The sequence below is a fragment of the Cygnus olor genome, chromosome 17 (assembly GCF_009769625.2).
Source record: "Cygnus olor isolate bCygOlo1 chromosome 17, bCygOlo1.pri.v2, whole genome shotgun sequence".
NCBI classification, from domain to species: domain Eukaryota; kingdom Metazoa; phylum Chordata; class Aves; order Anseriformes; family Anatidae; genus Cygnus; species Cygnus olor.
The window spans coordinates 4,643,776-4,662,650 of NC_049185.1; the positions used below are offsets into that span (position 1 = coordinate 4,643,776).

General features: G+C 40.5%; 1 protein-coding gene across 16 annotated transcripts in view; it reads left to right on the forward strand.

Moving 5' to 3' along the window:
• DEPDC5 (DEP domain containing 5, GATOR1 subcomplex subunit) overlaps positions 1-18,875 on the forward strand; it is a 47,022-nt gene that overhangs the window by 610 nt on the left and 27,537 nt on the right. For 8 of the 16 annotated variants that reach the window (XR_005825072.1, XM_040576941.1, XM_040576950.1 and 5 more), the window contains exons 1-23: positions 24-155; positions 1,325-1,444; positions 1,917-2,004; positions 2,735-2,781; positions 3,265-3,350; positions 4,129-4,212; positions 4,861-4,910; positions 5,576-5,645; positions 6,011-6,089; positions 7,032-7,093; positions 8,631-8,700; positions 9,071-9,143; positions 9,792-9,895; positions 10,168-10,242; positions 11,116-11,250; positions 11,730-11,791; positions 11,896-11,969; positions 13,147-13,216; positions 13,719-13,755; positions 14,486-14,606; positions 15,669-15,892; positions 17,476-17,679; positions 18,128-18,263. Coding sequence is in view for 15 of the 16 variants with exons in the window: in XM_040576941.1 (XP_040432875.1) it covers positions 1,387-1,444; positions 1,917-2,004; positions 2,735-2,781; positions 3,265-3,350; positions 4,129-4,212; positions 4,861-4,910; positions 5,576-5,645; positions 6,011-6,089; positions 7,032-7,093; positions 8,631-8,700; positions 9,071-9,143; positions 9,792-9,895; positions 10,168-10,242; positions 11,116-11,250; positions 11,730-11,791; positions 11,896-11,969; positions 13,147-13,216; positions 13,719-13,755; positions 14,486-14,606; positions 15,669-15,892; positions 17,476-17,679; positions 18,128-18,263 (2,009 nt within the window). In the remaining variant the exon portion in view is untranslated. Of the gene's footprint in view, positions 1-23; positions 156-329; positions 585-622; positions 1,035-1,324; positions 1,445-1,916; positions 2,005-2,734; positions 2,782-3,264; positions 3,351-4,128; positions 4,213-4,860; positions 4,911-5,575; positions 5,646-6,010; positions 6,090-7,031; positions 7,094-8,630; positions 8,701-9,070; positions 9,144-9,791; positions 9,896-10,167; positions 10,243-11,115; positions 11,251-11,729; positions 11,792-11,895; positions 11,970-13,146; positions 13,217-13,718; positions 13,756-14,485; positions 14,607-15,668; positions 15,893-17,475; positions 17,680-18,127; positions 18,264-18,875 lie in introns of those variants that run through there. The other 8 variants (XM_040576946.1, XM_040576951.1, XM_040576948.1 and 5 more) reach the window with 4 other exon arrangements.

Below are 18,875 nucleotides of genomic sequence, written 5' to 3' on the forward strand. Positions count from 1 at the left end.
GCGCAGCCGGGCACGCAGCCGTTGCTACGGCCCCGCCTCCAGCCCGGCTCGGTAGCGGCCGGTACCTGACGCGCGCCGGGCCCCGGATGCGGAAGCGGCCCTGCGGTGCCCGGGGGGCTGGGGGCGGTGGCGCCCGGCGGGGGCTCGGCAGCGGCAGCAGCAGCAGCAGGTCAGCGCCCCGCCACCGGGGGGGGCGGCTCGGTGGACGTCTCCCCCGTCCCGTAGCGGCCGCCGGGCGGTGTTGGGACGGCCGCGCCTGCCGCCGGGCTAGGTGAGAAGCTGGGCCGCCGGCCTGCGCGCTCCCGTAGCGGGGCCCTGAGCGCCCCGGGACGGGCTGGCCGGCACCGGCCCTGCTCGCTGCACGCCCGTCTGGGGAGCGCAGTGCTGCGGCCCGGCGGCGCTCGTGTAGAGCTCCTCGGTCCTAGGGAGTTTGTTGGAACGATCCGGGCGCACGGCTTGTTCCTGCCCTGCGTGTGTGCCTCGTAACGGGGCTGGCAGCGTGCAGCTCCGCTCCGCTGTTCGGGAGGGCTGCTTCCAGGTTGCTCTGCGCGCCTCGGTTTGATATAAGAGCCTCTGCGCACCCTGTGAGAACACAGTTATAGCAAACATGCGTTAGAAGTAGAAAAACTTGTCTTGTAATTATGCGTCTGTAGTTGTTACCGAAGAGAATCTCGTTACTGATAGTTTTCGGTTTAAGTACCCTTCTAAAAAAAGTACATTGTAGCAGTAAAGGTTCTCCGTCGAAGTATGCTCTGCTTCCATTTCAAGCAGCAGGAAGAAAAAACGCGGTCGTTGATGCAATTGAAATGTTTAATACAAAGTGCCAAAGCAGCAAATGTTTGCTTGGCCTCATCTGGGCGAACAGCTGCCCTCTGCTGGCCGGAGCTGTGCGGCACCGATGTGGAATGAGCCAGGTGTGGAATCCAGCGTCTGCGAAAGACGTGGAAAAAGACGCGAGAAAGTGGGGGAACTCCCTTGTGGCACAAGAGCGCGCAGTAGAAGGACGAAAACAGAAGATATAGTTGGCAGTGGGTGTAAGTCTGGGTGTTCACTTTACTGCATTTAACGCAAGGTTAGGAATTTGTCCTTGAAATACAAAAGGTAGATCTTCAGAGAGCAGTGCTATCTCTCTGATAGTAGTGCTGACAGAAGAGACATAATTTCTAAGCTTTTAGTTTGACGTTTATAAACTGTCTAATGTGTCAGCCTTTCAGGTGTGGTGTTCTTGACCATGCGGTGATACAGCACCCTTTGTTCACACAGAGAGTGTAAAGAATAATTTTGTAATAAGATGTTTGTCTATGTTTATTTCCATTTCCATATTAGATATGCAAGATGTCTTCAACTGTTTTTACTCAAAGCAGCTGAGAAGAACTGGAATTCAAGATGAGAACCAACAAGGTGTACAAGCTCGTCATACACAAGAAGGGTTTTGGAGGCAGTGGTCAGTATCTTGTGGCTCTTAACAGTGAGACCAGTACTTTCTTACTTATTTGAAATCAATGAACCGATTTGCTGATATTGTTAACAAAACAGCGAAGATGGAATTTTGTTGTAGCAGTATCACCAGTCAGTGTGTGGAAGGCTCTTTTCTAATAGTAAGGTAGAATAAAATTACATTTATTTGTCAGAACAGAATGAAATTGGAGCTGTAAAATAAAATCACTTTATTTTATTTCTTTCCCTTTTGTTTTGTCACTTGTCTTTTAATGTATTTAAATGTTTTAACGTGCAGTGGCCAGACTGCAGCGGCTGCACAGGGGACGTATCGTGTAGTGAATGTGGCGTATTAGGAATGTGTTAATCCTGGGCTAGTGAATTTATGTAGAGCAAGTTAGTGTGTATAAACTTGCAAGTATCTGTGTTTGCTGTATATTTGTTTACTGTAGTTTTCTTCGTTCATTTATATCTTGAAGATGATGAACTGGTGGTGAATCCTAAAGTATTTCTTCAAATCAAGCTGGGAGATGTTGTGGAAATTGCACATCCCAATGATGAATACAGGTGAATTCTCTTTTTGCTGCTGTTTATTAGTGGAGTGTGCTTAGAACATTGAATGGGGCACGTTCATGTTCAGCAGCTTCTAGGTTTAGAGGATAAATTTCTTTTAGAAATTTAGAGGATAAAATTCTTTTAGACTTGGATAACTTTGCTTCAGGAGGCTGCCATGTCTGTTTGTTTTTTTCTTCTGAATAAAAATAAAGGGGTTAACTGTAGTGGGAGCTCTTCCTCCAAGTTTGTGCAATTTTTTGTGTTTGGTGCTTGCTGACCTTTCATAGGGCAAGTAGCACCTGAATGTGGAGAGGTCATCCATGTCTTTATCTTATTTGTAGAGCTGCTGTTACCTAATGATTAGTCTTCCATTCTATAGGCAAAATTAAAGCTTCCTTGTTTGCTATAAAAACATAGACCTTCATTATGAAGCTGTTTATACTGCAGCCTATATCTGAAGAGTAGGAGTATACCTGTATGAGATTCTGAGATCTTGTGTGACTTACTTCCCCATTTAGAGTATCATCTTTACCTAAAGAGTATCTTATGGTTATAATAGGTATGAAGAACATCACAGGGTGACAGGCAGAGAGGATGGTGTATTGAAGCTTTCCAGAAAACATTAATGTTTATGTTTAGCATATCTCCTGCTCTGGGTTACTAAACAGTTTTGAAAGTGATTTAGCCAGAGTAGACTGTTGGTGTCTCAACTCATCCACCTTTTTTCTTTCTTGCATGCTAGCCCCCTGCTCCTACAAGTGAAGTCACTGAAGGAAGATTTACAGAAAGGTAAAACTCTAGGCTCATGGTATGCATAGTAAAATCACAAACGGTGGTGTGATTGGACTGTATCTGTGATTGAGTAATGCATGTACTTCAACTTTTTAAGAAGACCAGTGTTTTGTCTAGTTTGGGATGGAAGGGTTATAATTTTTATCAGAAAGTGAATAGCCAACTTTAAATCTGCTTTTGGTTGAGTTAATGTGAGGGAGAGTTTGAAAAAAAAAAAAAAAAAGCCTTACATTTTTGTTCCTGTATTCTTTGACTGGCTATGTGTCTTTTCTTCTTGCAGGAATTAATTCAGACTAGACTTTTCACTTATCTCCCCTGCTTTGATTTTAATGAATTCTAAATTGGGCAGTAGTTGAAAGAAGTTGTCTTTTGCTAAGGCCCAAAGTGTTTCACATCAACCTTAATATGTTGTTTTTGTACTTGCAAATCACCTGGAACCTTTTCCATAAGTTCTTTTCTCTGTTCTCATTTTTGTGGCAGAAACTATAAGCGTGGATCAGACTGTTGCACAGGTGTTCCGGCTTCGGCCGTACCAGGATGTCCATGTGAATGTTGTTGACCCAAAGGTATGTGGTTTTGAAACTTTTTTCCATCTGTCCCGTCACTTAGCTCACACTGGGGCTCTGTGAATTTCTATTTAGAGTAGTGTTGTAAAAAAGGCTTTTTTTTTTTTTAATCGAAATTTATTTTGCCCATCTTTCCAAAGAAAATAAGGCTTGTGCAATTGCACTATTTGTGTGTTTGTTATGGGACTCTTTCTTCTCTCCCCACTATCCCCACACTCTTGAAGCCTGTGGACCTGCTTGATAGAGATTTAGAGATTTTAACTATATTTACACTCCAGAAATTCAAGATAAGCAAGCAGAGAGAAAGGAAACTGTAAGTGCCCCACTGAAAAGTGGGGCATGGCATGGATTTGCATTATTTCACACCAGAGGACCTTGTAAGAGAGGCATCTCTTGTAGATGTCCAACTAGCTAAAGGGCTTCTGTCAGAGCTTACCTTCAGTACAAGACAAAAACTCGCAGAAAACTAGGTTTCCATAATGGTATGAACAATGAAACTCATTTGTTTCACTTGTGCTTCTAGTTTGCTCTGAGAGTTGTAGAACAGGTAGTCTTGGGGCTTTTTTGGGCCACCTCATGCAGCTCACAGTAGTTCCAGCTACATGCATAACTCTGGTGGTTGTTCTGATGGGGTTTCCTTTTTGTCTTGTGTCTGTTAGGAGTGTTGACTTTCTCTAGAACAGCCGTCACTGTAGCATTGGGTTCTTAGCAGAACAGATTGAGGGGTGCTGTATTAGAAACAAACAGTAAAATCTAAGCCCTTTCTTTTGTTTCCCAGGAGGTGACCTTGGACTTGGTGGAGCTGACTTTTAAAGATCAATATATTGGGCGTGGGGATATGTGGCGACTGAAGAAAAGTTTGGTAAGGCCTATGCTGTCCTCATGTGCAGGGTTGAGGAGGTTATGTACGTTTTTCTTTCCTTGCTGTAAAAGAAAATAAGCTTTTTACAAAATAAAAAAAACTTAGAACAGGACCAGTGCCAGCAACTCCTGAGGAACATAAGCTTTAAGTAGGACATTACAGTTGGAGAAATAAATGTAAATGTTAAAGAAAAAAATAAGTTCCATCGTTTCCTACTCTGTTGCAGTAACGTTAATTACTGCCTTGGGTACTGAAATGCTGCTGAGAGTTTTTTCTCATATTCTGAATTTTAGTGATTTACTACCTCTGGAAGGAATTAAATCCAGCTGTTTTTCAAGTAAAAGTATGCTAACATATCCTCCCTTGGATGATATTGCTTAATAATTAACTATCAGATTTTTTTTGTTTGTTTCTGCATCTCTAAAGAGCAGTCTTTGATTTTTCTAGGGACAGTGAATTAAGGAAATGAATCCAATCAAATTTAGCATCTGTTAAAAACTATTTTCCATACTGCCTTGAAGAGGTTCTGGTTTAAATGTTTTTTATGGCAGAAGTCTTGTGTTTGAGCATGTTTTCCATTCTTTTGCAAATCTGTCTGCTCACTCCGAGCCTATTGTTCTTTTAACACCTGTAACTATTCTTTCTTAGGTCAGCACATGTGCATATGTCACCCAAAAGGTGGAATTTGCAGGTATCAGGTCAGTGCTATATATGATTTATTCCTGAATACAGGAAGATATATAGAGTAACAGAGAAATCTATGCCTTAACTGGCAAGTATAAAGAGAAATGCTTTGTATTTTGAAGTATTTTTAACATTTCCATCAATCAATGAAAAGAATATATTGTTAGTGAAAATCTACAGCTGCTATTCCTCTGACTGCGTACTATTACTTATGACTTCAGATCAATGATGGGAATCTTCTGTGAAAAGTCATTTGCAGTTTATTGTTCTCTTAATCTTGTAGACTTTTCTCTGCAGCATGGGTTTGGGAAAGGTTTCTGTCTGATTTGGGGTGGAAGAAACTAATAATAGGACAGCCAACCACACTTGCTGCTTCTGGTGAATGCCAAATAATTTTCCTTTCACCTCACTTCCCAAAAACTAGTAACAGGTCGGAAGAGGGTTGCTTCAGTTGCTGTTGAGATGACAAAGGGACAAGCAAGTGTGCAGATGCAGCAGGGAACAGCAGTTTGACATCTTTTGGATTAAAGAGCAGTTTTTATCCAAATAAATTTCTACTCTGCCTTCAAGTCATCCTTGAATGCATAATTTTGGTACATCCCTTATTTACTCAAATGTTGATCCTGTAGTCTTCACGTTCACTCTAGTTAGTAAATGTTACGCACTCTTTTTCTTCCAGGGCACAAGCAGGTGAACTGTGGGTTAAGAGTGAGAAAGTCACTTGTGGATACATCAGTGAGGATACACGGGTAAGATTTCAGGGAGTAGGGAAAAGAGAGGTTTGTTTTTTGTTTTTTTTTTTCCCTTTTGTTTTCTTCCCAAGTTTCTTGTAATTCTGTCTTGTGTGCGGATGTGTATGGATCATTTGAATGGCTGTGTTGCAAGTTGAAAAATTGCAACATTCAGGAGGAGAATGAATGATTAGTAAATTTCAATGCTTTTTCACTTACGGCACTAGGAATTACTTGGGCTGTTGAAATGCCAACTCCTTGGAGGGGAAATTCCCGATGATGCAGTGGGCCCAGTCATATAAGTTACTTTGTAGTTAAATTGTGCATTTGGCACTTGCAGTGGATGTACCTTGTTTCAAAAAAGATCTTTAATTCCTTTGCAGGTGGTCTTCCGCTCCACTTCTGCCATGGTTTATATTTTTATCCAGATGAGCTGTGAAATGTGGGATTTTGATATCTATGGTATGTGGTTAACTGGCTTGCCTGATTGTGAATGGCAGCAGCTATCATTTCTGTCTCTATTATAAAACTGCTATTATGATGCATTTCTGCCACTATTAGAAAACTAAAATGTCCTGCTTTTGGCTCAGACATTGCTCTGAAGTGTGCTATGGTGTCCTCTTAGATCGTTACTCACAGTGCCATGCCTTTCTCTCTCCCGGTATTCCATAGTTTTCCTGTCCTTAATGTACAGTCTGCGTTCATTTATCTCAGTGACTAATTCATGGGGGCCAACTGACTACAAAACCTGGAAAGATTTTCTGTGGATGTGAACGTGTTTGGTGATGAGGGCAGGGGCAAGCCTGTATGAATCCTGAAACCAGAAATGAATTGAAGTCCTGTGCAAAGAGGGTCTCAATGTTCTAAATTTCTCTTGACTGTGTCTTAGCCAGGATGGAAAAACACTGTTTTAGCCCAGGTGGAGCTAGCTAGAAGTATTTAAACTTTGGGAGTTGAGAATGAGCCACTTAACTATGTCGTTGTCCTTTTTTTTTTTTCTGGCTTAAATTTTTAGCAAACCTCTATCCCCTTCCTTTGACCATGTGCTTTAAAGCATATGCAACTGGGCAACTATTCAAAGCTGAGCAGGGAGTCAGTTGCGAATACCGTTCCTAAAAGATAGTACAGATGCTTACCCAGCATGTTGTGAATGTGTTGGAAAAATGGATTTAAAGGTCAGGTCCTTTTGACAATACAACAGTTTTGTTTACATCATCTGAAACAGTCCTGCTTTTTAATCTTTTTTTACTCTCTTTGCATTAGTAATATTAGCATTCAGTGTGCTTTCAGTTACTTTGCTGTGATTCTAATAAAAATAACTTACCTAGAATTGCGGTGTTAAATATACCCCATAGTTGAAGTAATTGCTGTTTGCTTGATGCTTTGGGTGTGTTTACTTTGCAGGGGACCTGTACTTTGAGAAAGCTGTGAATGGTTTCCTTGCTGATCTCTTCACAAAATGGAAGGTAAATAGCTGCTTTGTTCATCCTGTTCTGAAAGAACAATTCAGAGCCATCTTAATGAACCCACTGGTCTGCCACTTTGAGGAAGACCCAGGCTGTGTCAGGCAGTGCTAGGGTTTATGAGAGATGACTCATGGGCATCAAAAGAGTGGTTACTGCAGGTCTGCAGGTAAATCATACGTGCCATGTGGCTCCACTGCTGATATGTTGTATCTGCTGTGGTGTTATCATGCAATTGTTTTGGTTTTGTGGTGGGTCTGTGACTGGACGTAAGTCACTAAATGTGTAATACAGTTGTTTGTGGTTGTGCAGTGATGCACAAGTCTGTTTTACACAATCTTACTTGTTCCAGGATTCAGTTTTGGATGCTTTCATGGTATCGTGTAGTTTGGTTAGTGTTGCTATAGTTTAGCATGGGGGGGGGGGTTCCAGGCTGTAGTGTATAAACCACTGATGGTGTGCAAACTTCTTGGAAGTAAAGGCCTCTTTAAAAAAAAAAAACAAAAAAAAAAAAAAAAAAAAAAACAAAGCCTCTGTGTCTCTTACAGTTGAACAACAAAGAGCCATACCCTGTCTCATGACGTGGCTCAGAGCAAGGTACAACTGCTGTTAGCAGTCCTGCATTAGAGGAGAGGGCAGAATTGGTGACTGAAATCCTTTCAGCCACAGAGCTATGGAAAATGTCTTAGGCAGCAGGCTCCTGCAGACATAAATAAGAGAACTGTAGCAGTACTCAAGGCAGATACAAAATCCGCAACCTATCTGCAATCTATGCAAAGGACAGTTCATGATGGTCCCAAGCGTCAACAAGAGCAACAGATTTGTCCCTTTTGTCATTGTGCCCCTTTTTTCATTTCCTCCATTGGACATTTACTAGGAGCCTTGCGTGACATATCTGTAAGATGCCTGTTTTGCTTTTGGTACTAGTATACGTACCATTTTGGGTATGTGCCTGAGCATCCAAGGGCTCACTCAGATCAAGGATTTTCAAGCTTTTCCTTTCAAGGGGATGGCCAGTATGCTCTTTTCAGCTCATTAATTCCATTGTGTGCATCAGCACTGTAACTGTTCAGTGAGATTTTAACTTTTTATTTTTCTGGAATTGTTAGGGGCATCTCTCTGAGCTGTAGCAAATAAGAATATCAAATTGCTGCAAGTGAGTATGTTTATGTATTCAAACAAATTGAGTCGACTGCATTTTTTTACACACAAAAAATCTTGTATCCTGGCAACTGCAGAGAGGAGTTTCTTTAAAGAGTAATTAAAGGTGCTTCTATTAAATACAATATAGCCTAGGAGAACAGAATCATCAGGACAGAGCGTTATGTTACTTCACAGAGGCATATGGGCATATGTAGTACTTTTGCAGATGTATAAATACAGCAGTCCACTTTTTTTCTAGGTCCTAGGTGTGAGGGAAAGAGGATGTTCCTGTATGTGTATCTAGATATATCCATGCATGAGTACACATTTTTCTACTGAGTTTTCTACTGAGTGTGATGTGTAAGGTTTTCTTTTTTCATGTATTCTTTCTGTACAGGAGAAGAATTGCAGCCATGAAGTGACAGTTGTTCTATTTTCTAGAACCTTTTACGAAGCAAAATCTATAGGTAAGTAAATTATATATTTTCATGTTACTATTTTTAACTTTTCTCCTTCTCTCTTGAAAGGTCGTCACTGGCTGGCAGTGACTTTTTTTCTGCCATTATTTTATGCCCAAGTCCTACCAAGCACAATGGATACACAGCCATTCTCCTGACAGCACTGCAGTGAAAACTGTACGTGGAAGAATATGTGGCAAATTTTCTTCCTCCTACTCATGCTGTCGTATTGTTTTAAAACCAATTTAAATACTGTGTAGGAGATAGAATATCTCTGATAAATATTCTCTTTTATAATGGAAAAAGCTCCTCATTAGAAAAGACAAGAGCTGTTTCTATACATGAACATAGGATAAAATTATTACTGCCTCCATTTCAGATGAGTTTCCTGAAACACATCGTGCATCGATTCGGCAGGATCATGAGGGAAGATTTTATGAAGATTTTTACAAGTATGTCTTCCAGTTCTTTCATCTCTTGTCTCTCAGTGTATGGACAACCCTTGTGGAGAATATCATGTTATTAGCTGTAGGACCTTGCTAAGAATTAGGAGTGTGAAAAGCGTCTGTCTGAAACTGGCAGCACATTGTTCCATTTGTGAGTGCACACTCATGTTTGCTAGGTTAGTCTTCCACTTGCATGTAAATATTGTATTGTTTGCATCTTACTGGAATTGCCAGTGAACCTAAAAGTTCTGTAGTGTTGGGAGTGTAAGGCTTTTGTGTAAGGCTTGGCTTTTTTTTTTTTTCAGATCCTCACATTTCTGAGTAGTCGGAGAACAGATGGAAAGAGTGCCATTGCTGAAAGCACAATTTTTTCCATGTCACAATAAATGCAGCTGTTGAAGCTGTCATTTAATTCTAAACTTGTTAAGGATTTTACCACTTTGCACAACAGTGACATTATTTAATATGTAATGTTCTAAATGTTTACCTGTTTATAATCAAGAGATTAAACTCTTCTGGTTAAGGATATGCCCAGCTTTATGTGTGCATCTACTCCTTAACGTCTACTACAAATACACAGTAGTTCTAAAGTGCTGCCTCATTGCTTCTGTGTAGCTTCCTTTCATGATGCTTACTAAGTTGTGCTCTTTCTAGAGTTGTAGTTCAGAATGAGAGACGAGAAGAGTGGACCTCATTGCTTGTGACCATTAAAAAGCTTTTCATCCAGTATCCTGTGCTGGTACGACTAGAGCAAGCAGGTAAAAGAATACAATGCTTTTATCCTTTTGTTTTTTTTTTTGTTTCGTTTGTTTGAAATCTATCTGTAAGCTCTAGTTTCAGTTGGAGTCTGGTATTACATCACTTAACTGCTCTCCCAAGGAAGTTATTTTGCGTGGGTCTTTCTGTGAGATGAACCAATTCTGCCTGTAAATTGTTGATGTAATAGGGCTTACTTCCAATGCAGTTTTTTTTTTTTTAAACTAGTTTATACAAGGATGATGATTTTTTTTTCTTCTGAACACTTGTCCAGAGGGCTTTCCTCCAGGTTACAATTCTACATCAGCACAAGGGAACTACCTGGAGGCCATAAATCTTTCATTCAATGGTAAGTTATGAACAATGGATAAAAATGTACAGAGGAGGGACCATTAAAGCAGCTTTCAATAAAGGGGTGTCAAGTTCTCTTGTTAAGGAACACTTGTATGTTCCTTAACACCAGGTAAAGGAGGGAAATGTTAAGTGGTGAAACTATCATTTTCTGCCTCAGAAGAAATTGTTTTGTATGCGTCTCTGGAAATGGCTCTCATAACTAAGAATTGGGTAGTTCAGGCTTCAGATACCATTTATAGAGCCTTGTTCGGATGAAACATTTTCTTCTAGCTCTGTATTCGTATGCAAACTTTTTATAACAGAAGTTGAATTATTTTTATTTTGTAAGCCTTTGAAAAGTGGGTTAGTTCAAATGTGACTTTGGCGAATGAAGTTGATCCATCTTTTTAGCAGGAAGGTGGATTTGATGGGATTTCCAAAGATCTGCTTTTCTGTGATTCTTTACATCTGATATCTTTCTGTCCTCTTAATGGCTGTCTTGTAACTTGCATGAGACAGAGCACAATATGTTATTTAGTGATTATCAATGAACTTTACCTTTTTGGTTTATGATGTAGGTTTTTTTGGTTTTCAAGATTTTTTTGAGATGTTATATTAAAGAAAAAAAAGAACAAACAACTAAGCATACGAGAAAAATACTCATTTTGATGTATCCAGTTCCCATTTTCTCTTCTGCCCTAACTACTGACGTCTTCTTGTAGCTTTATTGACATTTATTGATTGGACAATGCTACATTCAAATACTTTCACTTTTGCATGGGGTTTGTGGAAACTTGCTTAATTCTGGTATTAGTAGTCACCTCCTTTGCTCTGAAAACTACATCCAGCATCTTTTTCTTGTAAAGTATTCCCTGACTCTTTCTTTTAGTGTTTGACAAGCATTATATAAACCGGAACTTTGATCGGACTGGCCAGATGTCCGTGGTTATCACACCTGGTGTAGGGGTGTTTGAAGTCGATCGCCTCCTTATGATTCTAACCAAACAGCGGATGATAGACAATGGTAAATAACTAGAGACTATTTGTAATTTTTATGAAGGCTAACGGTTGTATTTGGAAAAGCTCTAGTCTTTTCTTGCTCTGAAAAAGTATCTATTGTAACTTTTGTACTCTGGAAAAGAGGGGTTACAGCTGGAAGGCATGTGTCCACACTTTGTATTGAAATGGCTAGATTTTTTAGAGAAGTTGGAGGTATTTATTTGTATTTATGATAGTGGAGCATTTCATCAGTCCATGCAGACCTTCCCCTTGAAGGATAATCCTGCACCTAGTTTAGAAGAAGCACTTCTTATATCCCCACTGGCACTGTTGGTCTGCAGCTATATCATGGGATTGCTGGTTACCATTTCCATTTTCAGTATGATTATGTTTTTAAATCTGGTATGAATACAAAGCGGGGGCTCACCTCAAGTTGGCAGTCTTTGGATTAGCATATCAGTGCTGGTTGGTGGATAGCTGAACTCTACTGTTCTTTGTTTACAGGGATTGGTGTGGACTTGGTCTGCATGGGAGAACAACCACTGCATGCTGTACCACTCTTTAAGGTAATGCATCCTTCTGTTCCCTTCTCTGTTCCTAGTAGAAATGTTACTGAATTTGTGACTAGATAGACACAACTAGTTGCTTTGCCTTGGAATTCCTTTTACAGCTTCATAATCGCTGTGGACCTGGAGATTCCAGGCTGGGTGATGACTACAATATTCCGCACTGGATAAACCATAGGTAGGTAAACGCTTAAGGTTTCTGAGAAGATACCAGCCTTTTCAAAACATTTCTGCTGTGCTTTCCTTTCTGTACATCTGTTGAATTCTTTCTTCTTCCATTGCTTATTTCCTCTGCTCTGCTGGCAAAGCAGAGACAGATATTACAGTAGTCTTGCATAACTAGGAGTATTCTTGTAGAACTCTGGGTGTCAGTGCAGTATGTCAGAGGTGATAGGCAGTTTGCAGAGGAAAAGGTCTTAATCTTAAGCTCTCTTTCCAACTAAGCTGTAGCCTTAACTATGCTCAAAGTCAGTCAGGATGCTTAAAAAAAATACTGTCACTTCAGCTAAGTTGGTTATTAGTGAAAGTAAATGCATCTCAAATGAACAGTTATGGGTAAAGAGAATGTGAATAACATGGGTAAATGTTGGAACAGTTACAGGAAACACGCTTAATTTTACTTTGCTTTACTCCAAGGCATGGTAGGTTTTCTTTCTGCTTTCTGTTAAACACGGTGTCATAATACTCTCTCCTCTCTCCCTACTGACAGAGATCAGGGCTCAGAATAAAAACTAATTCTGCAGTGCTTGTTCTGCAGTAGAACTTTTCTCTGTCTTTTAATACCTCATTTTATATGCATGCATTGACTGACTGTCCTGACCAATAACCATTCAAGTGTTGCTTATACGCAATCTTTTCAAGTAGCTGGAAGACATCTGGTCCTTGCCTAAGATGAAAGAGGTGTTTAAAGGCTTTGTAGCAGGGCAGGATTTAAAAGATTCAGATGACAAGAAACAGATGTTAAAGAATAAATTACTTCAAATGGGAGGAGGTCCTTAGTTTTCAAGAAGTTGATGTGAGTCATTACTGTCATGTAAATTAGGGAAAGCGTCATGTGAACTGTGCAGTACTGTATAGACGGTGAAAGCTGATATCTTTCCGTAGAAAGAGGAAATGAAGTTGGGAATGCAGATATCAGCATATTAGGAGGAGGTCTAGACTGAGGTTGTGTGGGAATCATAGATTCTCTCTAGTTAATCATCTGCAAGTGTTCTTCAGATGTCATGTTATGCAAAGAGAGGTATCCCCTTTTCTTCATTTAATAGCTAGCTCAAATTCATAATCCGTTTGCTATGTAGTTAACCAGCCATGTTCAATTCCTAGAAGACAGCTTAACCACTCTCTTTCCATTTCAGTTTCTACACATCCAAAAGCCAGCTCCTATGTAACAGCTTCACTCCGCGGATCAAGCTGGCAGGGAGAAAAGTAGGTGTCTTTATGATTATCTTTTCTTCATACTAGCTTGTCAGATCTTTTCTCAGCCAAGCATCAGAATCCTTCTAGCAACAATGGTCACTATGTTTCTGTGTTTAAAAGACAGTGCAAACAAATCTGTAAAGGATTGTTGCAGAGATTGTGAATGAGGGACAGGTTTCTAAGTATCTATCTTTTCTAGGATTAAACTATTTGAGAAGTGTTTTAGCCAACATAAAAATAGCTTAGTGCTTTAATGGCGAATTCTATGGAGAGGAGGAAGAGTGTTGGCGAAGATGTGTTTTACACTGTGGTTTGTGACTGAGTATCAGTATTTCATACTTAAAACGTGTTATGGCTGTCTCATAGGGTGAGCTGGATAAACTCTTAAGTTTGATGCTTTTATCATGCTGGGGGATATTTCCTTAGAATATGCTGACTGTTTCCCTTCTCCTTTTCTCTTTTCTCTCTCCTTTTCCTGGTAACTTCAAACTTCTTTTATTGGACCCTCCAGCCACTGACTGAGAAAGCAAAAAATAGCCGAGATGCCTGTGAGTAATCTTGTTCTGGAATGATCTGTCCCACTGACTCCCAGACTAACAAACAGCTGTAGTAAGACAATGGCACTAACAGCAAACCACTGTTAATAAAATGCTGGAAGGGACAATTGCAGAAAAACGTGAAAACCACATAGTCATTATCCAGGACGTTAATGTGCACGTATGAATTGCCTTCTCAACAGATAACTAATAAGGAGGGAGGCAGGAGTTTCTATCCTGACTGCTTGTCACTTGGGTAGAGAAATAGGTGAGCTAGCACTAGCATTCACGAGAATGGGACAGGAAAGGCATTTGCTGGTTTGGGATGCTGTCAGTGTTGTGCCCACAGATTACAGTGGGAGAAGCCTGCATTCTTCTAATACCACCTAATTTCAAGAATGTGTATGTTCTAGAAGGGAAGCTGTCCATTTCTGTAATGTTGTTTTAAAATGTGCAATTCTCTGTGTGATCTGAGGCATCTGTCCATTCAAGGATTTCTTTATTGATTATTGATTTAATCTCATGGCTATACAGGGAAAGATATCAGAGCCTCGGCAACTCTGATTCAGAGGCACAGTCTTTGATACTTGAGCTGACGTCCGCTCCAGCTGTTCTGTTCATCAGATTGTTGTACGCAGTTTTTTTCAATAGATACTTTTTAGTGGTGAGAGTTGGATGCTTCTGCCTTGCAGATCTTGAGCATTCTTGAAAGAGGTTCCAGTGTTATATGATTTTTTTTCAGCATTAGGGGCTCCAAAAGATGCTGAGAATGCCCTGCCTATCCAGGTTGATTATGATGGCTATGATGCCCAGGTGTTCAGACTGCCAGGCCCATCCAGAGCCCAGCGCTGTACCACTTTCAGGTAAGAGGACTGTGAATGTACTAGTTCGAGAGCAGCAATGTTATGGTGCATTTCTTGATGCATAACATGCTTTGAGAAAAATGAGGCGAATTAAGCTCCACAAGCTTACAATTGAACAAAAAGTTGTGTCTGTAGCTAGAACTTACTGCTGGTTGTTTGTTATTGTATTTCTAAAACAGCATGTGGGATCTATGAAAAGGTGTAAGTATGCATTTTTTGTTGCATTTTTAATTTTGCGCGAAGAAGAATGAAGTTAGTCTCCCTGGCAAAGTTTATGGTTGATTTTTCAGCCTAAGTAAGAAAGTACTTGTTGTAGAAATAACATCAGTTTAATGCACTGCTTAGTAACTAGTGCTGAACAGAGTGGTGAGGAATCTTCCCTGAAAATGGTGCTTTTCTGGATGAAAGAAGAAATAGAGTATCTCAGTACTGGTTCTGAAATAATTCATGGCCTTCCCTCTGAGAAGAAAGATTTATTATCCTCAGGTCCTGGCCAAATAAATTGAAAAATGTGTAAATTTTAGTGCTTTTTCAGGGATGTGGGATTGATGAACTTCTGAAGTATTTTTTGGCTTGCCTTCTTTCAATGGTATTGCCTAAATCTGAGGAATCTGTGCAAGTGGACTCTTTTGTTAATATGAATAGCTTGTAGAAATCCACACTGGAGATGCCAGTACAATTTAGTAGTAGTTAATAATTTCATGTAGCTTTCCTTTAGCTAAATTTTCCTAGCAGCATGGGCTCAGTTCTAGTATCTTCTAGACCACATTTATATTACTAGCTTGATGTGATGTCTGTAGAACTGCATCAAGGGTCAAGCATGCTCTTTTCACAGCTGTTGTGCTGGAAGCATTTTAGTGTTCTGTTCTTCTACTGCATAATGCACAAAAGTATTTAATATCCACATAGTCAAAAAATGGTGATAGCTTCTTGTTAGTCCTCTTTTTGAGTTCAGCTATTGAGTCTTTTACATGACTTGGGTCTGTTCAAGCCCCTTGATAATGAAGGAATGAATTGATCTCTTATGATTTCATATCACTGCACATACTCGTTTCTTTTCAGCAGGTCTGTGAGGGAGAGAGAAAGTCGTACACGAAAGAGCTCTAGTTCCTATGATGTCTCATGCAGCCCTTCTCTCCAGAGCCGCACTTTACCTCCAGAGGAGGTGAGGAGCCAGGCTTCCGATGACAGCTCCCTGGGCAAGATCTCCAACATCCTGATGATCCCACGGCCTCATCTGCACCAGTATGAAGTCAGCAGCTCTTTGGGCTATACCAGCACCAGAGGTCAGCCTGAGGCAGATGGGACAATACCTTAGGTGGTGAGAGGGGAGAGAGAAGATGGAAGTTTGTGCTAGCCACTGCCAGGCCAGCACAGGGAAGATGGTGCTCATATTAGCATTCATACTACAGCTTTTCTGCAGCTCCAGCTATGGCTGGGTATGCATTCTGCCTTTATCCTTGTCCAATTCCATTGCATTTTTTAATTGGCTTGTTCTAAATAGAAGTGTCCTGATAGTGATTTGCTCTTTTCCCTTGCCTATTGCCTTCCTTAATATTTGACTATTCTCTTGTGCCTGTCTCTAAGTGTGGACATATGCAAGTAACTTTTATCATCCAGGTCACCTATAATTTGTGAAATGAGAATAGGCCTTAGTGAGCCTTGGGGGACCCTGCTTTTAACTTCTCTCCGTGGGGAGTTACTGTCGTTAAGAGTCACTTTCTGGATCCTTTCTTTTGACAAAGTACTGCTGAGCTATCTTGGTGTATTAGCAGTGGTGACAGGCTCCTTTTTTTTCCCCTTGTAATTTAATTTTGTTCTCAGACAGTATGTGATATCTTCACAAGCCCAACTCATTTCTAGGTGAATTGTGTTCCTCCTGCAATTGCTGGATCTACTGTAGAATTCTATCCCTGCAGGCTCCTGGTGCCTCTCTTCATGTCTTGCTGTCTGACACTTAATATCGTATTTGGCCTGTTACAGGAATTGGACTTAATGGTATGGAACAGCTTTCCAACAGGGAGCTTCACATTACATTTATCTTCGATGTATTCTCCCCCTTGTCAATTAACATATGCATAGATATTCTGGTATTTTCTGTTTCTCCTTTAGTTTGAAGGATAGTCTTATGACTCAGCTGAAGGTGTGCAACTGGATGGGGATGTAAGCGGAATAGGACTGATGGGTAGGGAAGGGTCAGGGTAATTGGAATTCTTCCCGTGTTCTGATTTAGCAGTATACAGTTGTAAACGAGACCCTTCTCTTTGGGATTTCTATTTGTTGAACAGAGTAAATGCTACTTAGTCATCTGGTGTATCCCTCTTTCAGCTATTTCTAAATAACTGCACTAATGTTCTACATAGAATAGTAATGACTAACTGCTAGCTTGCTGAGATCTTGTGTCTTATGTCCTCTGAAATTAATTCCATATTTCAGTGGTCAAATCTGAAGTTTACAACAAATGTATATGTTGCTCAGTTGTGCTTTCTGCTATGTCTTCGGGTACTCATCCTGAGGTTTCCATTTGTCACCTCAGACTTTTGTTTTGATTTTTCAGGAATTCTCAAAGCTCTAAGTAATTCTTTGTAGTTGACTTAGCAAGTGATTTCCTTATGGTTTCATTAGTATAAAGTGGCACAGTGTAGAGTAATGTTGTACTGGCAAGTGAAATTATTTTCTTTCTCGTCTGGATTCTTTCTTGTGTTGTAACTTGCAGATTGGATTGAAATTGATTTCAGCTTATCTCCCTGCTTGTTCCTCAACTGTCCTTATTCCCAATTACTCTGGGGTGTCTTTATATCCCGAAGCAATTCACTCTTTTGCTTGGCCTCTGCATGATCTCACACTGACTTTAAGTTGTGTTTTCTAGATGTCCTTGAGAACATGCTGGAGTCTCAGCAACGTGACTCCAGCGCCCCTGGGAGGTTCCACGTTGGCAGTGCAGAATCCATGCTGCACATTCGGCCTGGGGGATATACACCCCAGCGGGCGCTGATCAACCCATTTGCCCCATCCCGCATGCCTATGAAACTTACATCTAACAGGAGGCGCTGGATGCACACTTTTCCTGTGGGTAAGTCTGTTTCATAGCATATTAGGTAACTAAGAATTTTTCCTTGTCCAGCAACAGGAGGACCAGTGTGAACTCTTGCCTTGAAGTACTATGTACTGTAACACTGGTTGACATTTATAGACTTGATAAAGCAGAGATCCTTTTCTCTTGGAAGTACTATCATCTATTGGTGAACTTGCAGCATTCGTCGCAGTGGAACAAGCGTAGATAGAGGCTGTTGATGTGAGTCCTTGTAAGTAGGCCCTGTAAAATGTTTAGAAGAATATTCTACTCTGCTGGCTTCAGGGAAGATGCCAGAGGTTCAAGTTCATGAAGATTTCCTAAACTTGCTTTCTTAATTTCCATTAGTTATTTACCTGTGGTGTTGACAAAAGGGGTATGAATGAATGAAGACAAACAAGAAATCAGGACGGATGAGATGATTAATGATCAAACTGTAATTGTTTAGGTCCATCAGGAGAAGCTATCCAGATCCATCATCAAACTCGTCAGAATATGGCAGAAATGCAGGGCAATGGGCAGCAGGATTTGACACATTCCTCTGCTGAACTGCTTGAGCTGGCTTACCATGAGGCAACTGGCAGGTGAGGTCCTCAGGAGGGATCAGGATGTTTAGACTTTGCATGAACACCCCTTTTCATTAAAGTTATATGTGTGTTAGGAAGTTCTATATACGTAAGGCAGTTATAGGCTGTGATCTGTAAGTTGAATAATATATTGTGTCAGTGCCGCATATGCAGCATGTACTTTTATTTTGAGATGTAAAGCTGTTTTGGGGAGGCTGGAGGTCGTTCACCTCTAATTTGGGGTAAGCAGTGGCTTATCACAGCTTGCAATACATGAGCAATACAATGAATCATTCACGATCATTCAAAATTGCATTATAAGAGCCTATGTCTTTAATTCTTGACTTCTTATCCCAGTAATTGTGACCTTCATCCTAGAATAGAATGTTTTTTAGCACAGGACATAGCTTTGCCTCACAGCAACCGTTGAGCAGTTTGTCTTGTCCATTCAGTCCTATTTTCCCCATGCTGTTAAGGAACATGCAGCTATGATGAACGTCAGGGGTGGATTGTAAGTGAAAGTACTTGTGTTCTTAAACTAATTTGCTCTTAAAAAAAACCAAGCTTTTGCTGGTGTTGGAAGCTTATATTGACTGTTGGCTCTGAGAAGTGGGAAGAATCCCACTGTTG